This window comes from Engraulis encrasicolus, chromosome 5, assembly GCF_034702125.1.
Source record: "Engraulis encrasicolus isolate BLACKSEA-1 chromosome 5, IST_EnEncr_1.0, whole genome shotgun sequence".
NCBI classification, from domain to species: Eukaryota; Metazoa; Chordata; class Actinopteri; order Clupeiformes; family Engraulidae; genus Engraulis; species Engraulis encrasicolus.
This window is the reverse complement of record NC_085861.1, coordinates 48,450,549-48,461,221: the sequence shown is the minus strand read 5'-3', so window position 1 is coordinate 48,461,221 and position 10,673 is coordinate 48,450,549. Positions and strand designations below refer to the sequence as shown.

At 44.0% G+C, this 10,673-nt stretch overlaps 1 protein-coding gene across 1 annotated transcript; it reads left to right on the top strand.

Moving 5' to 3' along the window:
- Positions 1 to 3,767: 3,767 nt before the first annotated feature.
- Positions 3,768 to 9,159, top strand: prdm13 (PR domain containing 13). The gene is made up of 4 exons (XM_063198295.1): positions 3,768 to 3,920; positions 5,652 to 5,783; positions 5,895 to 6,015; positions 7,614 to 9,159. The coding sequence occupies exons 1-4, from the start codon at positions 3,780 to 3,782 to the stop codon at positions 9,080 to 9,082; spliced, it is 1,863 nt and encodes a 620-aa protein (XP_063054365.1). The 5' UTR covers positions 3,768 to 3,779; the 3' UTR covers positions 9,083 to 9,159.
- The last annotated feature ends 1,514 nt before the right edge of the window (positions 9,160 to 10,673 follow it).

The window sequence follows — 10,673 nt, the reverse complement described above, 5'->3', positions numbered from 1 at the left end:
CATTCATTCCGATAGCCGCCTGAATACATTTGCCTAGAAATGAACTTCACAAATAGAGCCTGCGCTAAATGCGTTGGACAGCAAAGAGAATCGCCTAGACTCGGAGCTCATTCTGAGGCGTTGGAGTGAGAAAAGGTATGAATTTATAAGGTACACCGAAACATTTCAATTCAGCCACAGTTTACACCCTATTATGCGCGCCCTTTCAGCCGAGACAAGTGGAGTTTAAGTTAGGGAAATTCAGTTCAAAAGGCAGCGCTAACTTTGTTCGGGGACTGAATGGTGAGACGAAGTGCTTTTTCTCCTCAGAGGGCATTCATGTGAGCACGCATGAACAGCGTCGAATCAGTGGCCACTTATTGCGCCACTTTCTAATGCGATTTTGAATATTACTCTGGGTTAAAATCCCGATCGTGTCATCTGGTGGGACTCCCATACAAGCATAATTACGATACAAATGCATCGCTAATGTCCCACCCGCATGCCTATCTGGCGAGCAGCTGGTCGGGACTTCTCCAAAGCTGACACTTTTCCCGCGCACTGTTAAGGTAAAGAGGAGCCAATACAATAACACCACACTCCAACAGACGGGATCATATTTGAATGAACCATATGATTTTTAATACAGTGGTGAATAGAAGCCTTACATCTGACATCAAAATAGAAACGTCTGAATAGGCTACACAGGCTGGATTGGTTTTCAAATCTTATGCATTCACCAGCTATTTTGATTAAATTCATATTTGAGTTGGAGGCTATATTGAATTTCACCATTTATGCAGCGACTGTAGGCCTATAATTAACAGCACACAGTAGCTAATGTCTTCCTATAATAGCAAGTTATTTGGTCCTTTTCTAAACGCAGTCTAATGTAGGTCTGAAAATTAGTCACATATTCCCTGCACAAGCATGTCCTTAAATCTTGTAGGCTTACCACCCTTTCGCTGTATCCGCTTCACATGATTTTCAGTTGTGAAGTCTTGATTTTTATTATTGATTTTGGACAGGCTCCAGCAGGCCTACAGTATATTACGCACAAAAAACAGCCGTGGGCTAGGCCTACATCACTGTACCTGCATCCTAAATCTTGTCATGTCCTTACACCCTGATTCCATTCGGGAACATGAGAAAACTTTAGGAAAACAGGACACGGCGGAATGGAAGAAAAGGAGGACAGAAGATTTGATAGAGCTCTTGCAAAAGGTTTATGGTTCGCGTAAAAAATGCGTTTTCCAAGGAGCTCTGGGATCCTTCAGCGGCATTGTGAGGGCCACAGATGCATCTTCATGAAGCGAGGGAAGCCTTGGCACAGCGAGGCCCTTCGCGGGGATGAATAGATTCCCTGGTGGGACATTGCTCGACGCAACAGCTACGCTTTACAGACTTGTTGTTCGCCTACATTCACGGCTTATTATAGGCCAACCTGCTAAATCAAAACCCCACATTAAGCTCGGATTGTAAAGCTCAGTCGCAGTCAGGAGTGAAATGGCCCAAGCCAAATGCTCTCTCAGCCCCAGAAACCCATCCTTCACCGTGAGCTATTCTCTCCGCCCTGGAGACTGGGGAGTCCATAAAAAGTGTACTGGAATGCCCTGATGGAGCTCACAATATTGTTCTCATATAAAGCTCAGACCATGTAATTAATGTGTCTTTTTTAAAGGAGAAGAGGACAATGCCACCGTTCAAGCTATTTAATTTCATTTAATTTTCCATCTCATTTGCTTCGAACACTGCTTTCAGTCCCAGCTCCGAGGCTTTGACCGTTCACTGTGCTCCACTGAGCGCATTGCCATACCTCCGAATCCTGGCCTTTTTTCACGGGAAGAAAGTGTCCCGTTCCCCCCTTTTTTAGGGGAGGGGGGATTTATTTCACTTGGAAAACTTCAACTTTTGAGTGCACAGCTCAAGAATAAGAATCGCGCTGGCTGGTGTGAGCGTTGGGGAGGCAGGGCCCACCATTCTAGCGGTGGATGGGAACCAGTCACAAATGGCAACATTAATAAATAACCCTCCGCACAGCCGGCCTCTGCATGCGCCTATTGAAGGAAGAGCTCGCGTGTCGTTCACGCTCTTTGACTCGCTAAGAGGCGCGAAGACTGGGCTGAAGGGACGAAGCAGTGGGGTACCTTTGGGCAAAAGGAGATCCCACCTCTGCTTCTCCAATTACAGCCCACTGTCACCGCGGAGTGGCCGGGCCAGAGGTTAGTCAGACATGTTCATAGCATGGATTTATCGCCCACTGTTTCTTGTTGCGCTCCCCATCTTCTCTGTAGATGCTTTCAGAGCGGAGATCAAAGAGGTCAGCACAAGTTTTAAAATGCTCAAAAGACATAAAGTGACAGGGGCGCTTATTCTTCTGCTGCTTCTCTCTCTCTCTCTCTCTCTCTCTCTCTCTCTCTCTCTCTCTCTCTCTCTCTCTCTCTCTCTCTCTCTCTCTCTCTCTCTCTGATTTTAATTGATGCGAGCGTCTCCACAGGACCACAATCAGGTGCTCACCAAAGCAGAGGCTTTCATTCGTGAGACTTAATTAATACATTAATTTAGTAAGTTGGCAATAATGTTGATGTTGACTAATTTGTAAGAGAAACTGAGATACTGTAGACTTCAAAGACAAAAAATAAAGTATTCAAATAGATGCAGAAATGGCACATACAGCTCTCAGTCTAATATTATTCAACACATCTCATCAAACAGGCAATATGGGAAAATACCCAAAGTCAACGAAATACAAAATTCAAATTAACGAAATAGCCGAAATAGTTTAAATGATTTGAACACAACATCCTTGGCATTTTTGAGAACATTTGTTATGATCATCATTATTATTATAGGCGGCCTATTGTTATTATTATTATTATTATTATTATTATTTTATCCTACTGAGAAGGCTACCCCTTGAGAGTTGAGCGTCTGATAAGACGCAGCACGAGTGGGACGTGATAAGATGATGGTGGCTGTTTTGAAAGCTGTTGCTGTTTCTCTGGTGTTTCTCCCGTTGAGTACCTGCCCGGTCCCAGCCCGGCACACGCCGGGACTCAATACAAGTTAACAAGTCTACCAAACATTCCTTGCTCTTTTGTCCAAGCCCGTACACACAATGCAGCCAAGGGAGAGAATAAAGAGCTTTGAAGTATATTAAACTTAAAAGGATGCAGCCAAGTAGATTTAAAGTAGTCACTGATTTCCAAAACCCGGCTTCTATAGAGACAATGAAAGGGGGCTGAATTTATGGAGAAATTATACAGTGGATTTGTCACTTAAAATATCGGAACTGCCTGGCAGACAAAGCCACATGCTGAGGATTAATGACTGGGCCAGACCTTTGATTCCGCGCGCTCTTTTCTCTGCCCTTGACAAATTGGATTTTGGGGATGGGAAGGTCGCGGGGGCTATTGTCTCCGGCCGTTTGGAGCTCTTCATTATGCGCGAGGGTGAGGGAAAGTCTCCATGTGACCATCTCTCGGAGTTTACACACAGCTGCTGAGGGAGTGCAACTCTCTCACCGCCACCGTCACTGGCTCTGCCCTGCCCTGCACTTCCCTGCTCACCCTTGCGCATTTAATGTGCCGTGGGGGCACCTTGCTCTGCGCCATTAGAAAAGCCGGATCAGATGCGCCAGCGCGTCACTTTGCGGGCGGAGATTGGCCTGGTCGCATCTCCCACTGCACTGCCTCACTGCCTGTCTGTCTGACTCCATCATCAGCTCCCACTGCCTGGCTCTGCTCTGCTCTGCTCATCACCCTGCACAGCACTGCACGGCACTGCACACAGAGCCAGCCATGCAAGCCACCCGGACACCCACACTTTGCGTCGTGGCTGACTGCACCATCCCGGCTGGCCTTCGGATAGGACCGGTGCCAGGGATATTCAAGCTTGGGAAGTATGTGTCGGACCGCAAAGAAGTTGGACACAAGAGAAAGGTAGGTGCACTTGAATGGACCTGAATGGATCAGCAATTAGAGGATACAGAAACTTTTGGAAACGCCATGCACTAGGCATTGTCGTCATGCACAATATTCCTTATATTCCTTATGGCTTTCATGTTTCTTTTTTTCAAAGAGGAAACGGGAGACGCAGGCACGCAGTTTAGTTTCAATAATTGCAGGATAGTATCTTCTCCGCTAACAATAGGCCTATTGCCAAGTTAGGACATTATATAGCCTAGTTTAGTTATTGTGCATATTTTCATTTTGGCATTTGTTCACCAAATTCATTTGTGATGTCTCTGCATCAATGTTAATTTCTTACGTTCTTTAACATAGTCTTGTATCACAGAATAATATCCACACATTCATAAACTCTTTCACTATCATTAATAACGACAACAACAGTAGCCTAATAATAGTGATAACAATAGGCCTAATAATAATAACGATAACAATAATAATAATAACAACAACAATAATAATATCAATAATAATAATAATTTAGTATCTTATAAAGTGACTGTTATTTTGCATTTCAGACAGTAAAATACAGAATGGTCTAATCTGTCTGAAAATGTAAACAGGTAAATTAAGAAGCATCCTCTGGTTTTCTCCTAGTACAGACATAATCAGTCAGAACTAATCTCGTATTTGCTTATTAATTGGTTGGCGTTGCGCTGTTGGGAATAATTGTGCAACATTAACGGGACAACTTGTCAGTTTGTGCGCCTCTGCTTAACCGCCCTAATAGGGCGCGTTGAAGGGAGGATTTCATGCCCCAGGAGCATCACATTTCATAGGCACTGCTTCTTGCTCCAGCCAGCCTCCCCTGCCAGTCCTAATGCGCTCACTGGAAGATGCTGAGAAAGATAATAGCCCCCGGCAATAGAAAACAAAACACCAATTAAAAACAAAGCAATAGCCTATAAAAAACGTGTAAGCTACAAAATAGTCCTAAAAATACAATTGATTCCGTTCAATCAAATCCAATTGCATTTATCATCATCGGTTTGCAGCATTTTAAAGGCTGCATTTTTCATTATTTGAAGTAGACCTATCCATGATTTTTAAGTCAACTATAAAAGTAAATTTTACGCATGGATTTTAGACATAATACGTTGATCGAATAATCTTCTCTCCTAATGTGGATGGCTTTAAAAACGATTTTTTAAATTATTTTTGATGATTTACACCCCCCCCCCCAAAAAAAAAAAAAGATGGTCGTCTTTCTCTCTGCTGTCTGCATGTGTGATTGATGCGGCTAAATGTAACGCCCGCGGGCCCCTTCGCGATCATCAGGTGCAATCTCCGTGTCAAGCGTCACGCTTTAATCTTTAATTTGCTTGAACACTTTAGAAACGCTTTGACACTCCTCAAATTCGTTTCTCATATCAACTCAATTATATGGCACTTTGCCTTGGAAGTGATCGCCGCTGGTTAATAGAGCGAAAAAAGACGCATTAACCACGCTTTTGTCGCAGACACCTCAATGTAATTTTTAAATGAACAACCTGGGACTACAAATAGGCCTAAATAATTTGTAAAAGACCACCAGGAAGCATTGGTGGATGCGAGATGAAAAAGTCAGACGTCAATACCAGCATTTTTTAAAGGGAAAAATAGACTGATTTTATCGAAATATTTTCTTTTGTCACTTTAATATTTCTACTATTAGTGTAAACCATAGTGTTTGTGCTTATTTTTCTCCTGTGTGGATATTTGCAGATTCGCTTGGTGAGAGGAGATTTCGTGGACGAGAATGGCAATCCCCTACCAGACTGGATTGGCCTCATCCGGGCAGCCAGAAACACCCAAGAACAAAATCTAGAGGCCGTTTCGGATTTACCTGGAGGACAGGTGAGCCTATGCACCATCAACTCTGCCTAAAGAGAAGTCACCATATGCCAACCTCGGAACACATAGTCGGTTCATATACTAATATCAGCCTTTTCCTTTGCTTTGCCAAAGATTTTCTATCGAGTGCTGCGGGAAATCCAGACGGGAGAGGAATTAAGTGTATGGTACTCCAACGCACTTGCCCAATGGTTCGATATACCCACGACCGCTACTCCAACCCACGACGAGAAAGGTAAGGCCGTTCAATTATCAGCCACCTACGTCTCTGTTGTATTTGGCGCTGCGCCAGTGTTGAGAAGTGTAAAACAGCAAATGCCCCAGCTGCCCAAATTGGAAACGATAATTGGCATTTAATGAAACAGAGGTATTTTTGTGCAACAGAAATAAGCCTACCGACTTGCTTTTGGCTTGTCTACCTATTAATTAGGCCTATACATCTATTGAAACATCGCGTTATTAACCCTTAACACGTAAAAAGACACCTCTGTTTCCTAGCTGCTTTGCATCGAGTTCACAGTGTGCCAATATCGATAGCGTCATTGAAAGTATTTGGACAAATGCTACAGAGTCGATTTGGTGTGCTCGTGGGTATTTCAGCTAAAGCTGTCTACATGGGGCAAATGTTGGTTCTAAATAGCTGGGGCTAATGCGTAATGCATAATGCGTCTCTTTACGGTCTATTAAATGCGTTGGCAAATAAAAATATATATATCTTCATACGAAAATCGAATTGTAAATTCTACATGTAATCAAACACATAATCATAAAAAATATAGGCGTATAGACTAAAAGAAAGAAAGAAAGAGAGAAAGACCTGCACCCCGTCTGGTTTTTGGATCTATATTGGCGTGGTTTCAATGTCACTAGCAGGGAAATCCCATCCAAATCCGATTATAACATAAGGATGATTATTGTTATTCATACGCAAGCAAAATAGGACCTCTAATCATTGTTTGTGTTAATTAAATATTGTTGCTGTTGGGCTGAAAGAGCGTCCACGGAGCTCTGCAGATGGAATAGATTTTGTCTCTCTCCCTCTCTCTCTGGCGTGGGCTATACTTTTGTTTGTTTTGCGCTGCACTCCATCTAATGACAGCTCGCCCATATGAATTTTAAACTAGACAACAATCATTACCTCACCGCCACAGCCATTGTAGCCAGTGATAGTGATTCAGTGAGATGGGGGAAGAGGTTAACAAATGTCACCGCCTCATTAATATTCATGCTGGCCGGGCCAAATAAATTTCAGAAAAGGTGCTCTACGGTAAATTAGCTGGTCTACATAAGCCTTTGTTGCCTAATGAATACTAACTTTTATGTGGGATGTATATTGCCCTGCTTCGCGACGCGGCCCCTGTGTGTGTGCCGCTCTGCGACCCATACACGGTGCGCTCCTTGACATACGCTCCTCTTTTCTCGAGCGTCAACAGATGGGCCGGCCTCATTGTCTTTGGCGACTTGCGATTTCAAGCCACAGCTGCTGTCACTTCCACGGGAAAGAGCACAGAGTGTCCCCTATTCATGTAGGCCTACATACAGCCTCGGCTTCAACAGATTGCGCCGGCGCTCGCTCTGTCGGTGGCCGTCATAAACAGCCACAGAGGGGTTTTACAAAATCATTACATCGACATAATTGACCCCAGACTGTTCAACCGGTGTAATGCCGGGGTTAAATTAAATGAGTTACATTTAAACAGTCACTTTATTAAAATGTGTCAAGTGGAACTCCAAGGCCAGTATGCCTACCTTGGGGAAAATGGAAAAGAAAGTAAAAGAAAAAAAAACAATGCCTCTAAATATACATTGTATTTTCTCGCTCTTTTCTTACAGGGGAAGAACGCTATATCTGTTGGTACTGCTGGAGAATCTTCAAATATCCCAACACACTCAAAGCCCACGTTCACTTTCACTGTGCCCTGAGCAATGGCAGAGGCTTCGTGAACAACGAGCCGAGCAGGGGGTCTGAAAACCTCAGCAGGTCACCGAAATCGGGGGACATACCCAACAACGCCTCCTCGCCTAGGAACGGCCACAGCACCTCCATCTCAGACTCGGTCAAGCGAAACGTCTCATCGTCTCCCTTCTTCAACAAGACGGGGGCGCTGAAGAAGTTCACGGCGGAGGAACAAGAGAGGGCACTGGACATGAGCGTGGCGTCAGCCAGGAACCACGGGCATCTGCTGGGCCTTGGAGGCACCTCTGCCGTTCTAAGCACCATGGGCTTTCACCCTGGAGTACGCTCTGCGTTTAAACCTATGGGACTGGCAAAGATTACACCTGCTGATGTGTCCAGGGAGGAATCCCCGGGAAAGCCTAACGGCATGGGTTTCAACAAGCTTGTGGGGGGAGTGAAGTCAAATCGCTCGTTGAACGAACAGGTGTCTGGGGGTCACCCACCCAAATGTGTCCACCCGGTAGACCCGGCATCCTCAGTAGTGCCTTGTGCCAACACGATCCGGGGCTTCCCGTTGCTGCCCCACTTGGAGGAGAGCTCTGCTTTCAAGCATGTGGAGGGTCGCATGCACTCTGGGATTTCGCCGTCACGCTACCCTCAGATCTCGCCTGCTGGGTTCCATTTCGAGCGCTTTTCCCTGCCTCAGTTCGATGGGGTGAAACCTTACAATGGAGACTGCAACATCCCTCTCATGCCCTTCACAGTTTACAATGGCGAGTTGCTGTACAGCTCGCCCTACTACCCTTTCAAGTTTCACTTTGGAAACCTCCTCAAGTACCCGGAGTCAGTTTCCTACTTCGGCACGCCAGGACTTAACCCTGACATGAACTCAATCACCAATATTGACAGGGAAATCGCCATGCACACCCAGCAATTGTCCGAGATAGCCGTGGAAAAGAACCGCGCCAGGCTCGAGTCCATGCCTGCGACTAATGCGGGTGCCGGGAAGCCCAAAAAGGGCCACCTGTGCCTGTACTGTGGCAAACTGTACTCGCGTAAATACGGCCTGAAAATTCACATGCGGACACATACGGGTTACAAGCCGCTGAAGTGCAAAGTGTGTTTCCGGCCCTTTGGTGACCCCAGTAATTTGAACAAGCACATTCGATTGCACGCGGAGGGCAACACGCCGTACAGGTGCGACTTCTGTGGGAAGGTGTTGGTGCGGCGGAGAGATTTGGAGAGGCACGTGAAATCAAGACACCCTGGTCAAACCATCAAAAAGGCGGATGATAAACTGGACGGCATGTATGAAGACCCCGAGCAAAAGAGCGACGACAGTGATGTTGATGTTTGTTTCACAGACGATCAGAGTGACCAAGAATCGAGCAAAAATAATGACTGACACTGTGCTCAGTGTGGCTACCTGTCAGACAGGCTATAGGCATTTTGTACATGTACAGATTATTGTAAAATATAATTTATGAAATATGAGATCCAAAAAATGCAGTGAATGGATTTTGCAGGCTACCCACGACCATTTTTGTTCATGACAGCTTTTCTTTTATTATTACATACATTGAGTTTGTTCAGAGAGCGCTTTAAATCTTCTGAGAGAGCTGAGAGTGAAAAAAGTATTCGTCCGACACTGTCCTACGCCCCAAATTGGAGCTGCACTTTACTAAAGCTAGCTAGGCAGTTAACAAATCTCGTTGACTTGTCAGGGTTAGTTGGTATTTATCATAAACCTCCAAGAAACGAAATATGGATCTGTGACTCACAAAATAGAATATATTTCGTTTCTACTTGGCGAACTGTTCTGTTTTAGTCCAATGTAGGCCTATTTTGTTATGTAGGTTCTAAACTATAACTTGTTCAATTTGCACTTTGGCGTTTCCACCACAGATGAATAATATAACACCATAGTCTATTGCCAGTGTGTGCTGCATGAGTCTTTTTTAAAATGTATGTCAAAAACTACGGCAAGTGTTTTTTTTTTAATATGGTTTTCAATGTAAATATGTATAAAGTATGTTTATTGGTTTACTGGAACAATGTGATTTATGTTAATTATGGATATTGTACATGATCAGCTCTCTTTGTTTACCCCTCAGTCCCTTAAAATAAACAAGATTGAAAAATAATAAACATGCCTAATATTCTTATTTAATGCATAACATATTATATAGGCTAGTCCCTCTTCAAAGACTGGTTAGTTGCATTGGTTGCGTTTTTTCTCTACTATGGCTCATCCCATTGGATCCACAAGTGTTGAGAGGTAGGCCTATACATCTTGAAAAATGAGGCTGACTGAAAATTCAAAACATATTTTGATGCTCTTGCATGTTCATGTCTTCTATCTGTCAAATAGTGAAGTTATGTAGCCTAAACTGTTTCAAAAGACTATGAGAACACTGAACTAAATAAACAATAAAATAAAACATGTTGCCACCTCTCTGCCCCCCCCCCTGGTAATTTTGGTCTAGAACCGCCACTGATAACTGTCCAAGACTTACTTAAAACAAAACATTTATGAATTATGATTGCAAAATGTATCTGTCGCTGTTGCATCCACTGAGACCTTACAAAGGCCACTCTTCAGTACTCACTGGTTGCAGATTGATATTGATTCAGGTCATGTCTTGAAATTACAAATATGCCAGTCGTTTCCATTAACTTCATTTAACCAAAGAACAATTCATAGCAGACACCAAGCCAAAAAAACCCGAAACAGGCACACATGCTTTGGAAAGATTATCTGCAGTTGTTATATCCGGCAAGTGGTCTCATCATAAGCACATCAAGTAGGGCATGGAAAACATAGCCTGCAGAATTCCCATGCTGCTTTGTGTGTTCATTCTGATCAAAAGGACACAGCAAGGAACCCCTGCCTGAAATCTTTGCCTGATTTTTGGATCCCCACAAATCAGGGAAGGGCAAGTCATATAACACGAAATGAAGCTGTTTTTCTGTTGTTGAGATCCATATCTTGTTGA

Excerpts from the sequence above, each read along its gene's own strand:
- prdm13 (XM_063198295.1), top strand. The coding sequence starts at position 3,780 with ATGCAAGCCACCCGGACACCCACACTTTGCGTCGTGGCTGACTGCACC. Across the intron at positions 5,784-5,894 it reads CGGATTTACCTGGAGGACAG|ATTTTCTATCGAGTGCTGCG; the intron begins GTGAGCCTATGC and ends GCTTTGCCAAAG. Across the intron at positions 6,016-7,613 it reads TCCAACCCACGACGAGAAAG|GGGAAGAACGCTATATCTGT; the intron begins GTAAGGCCGTTC and ends CTTTTCTTACAG.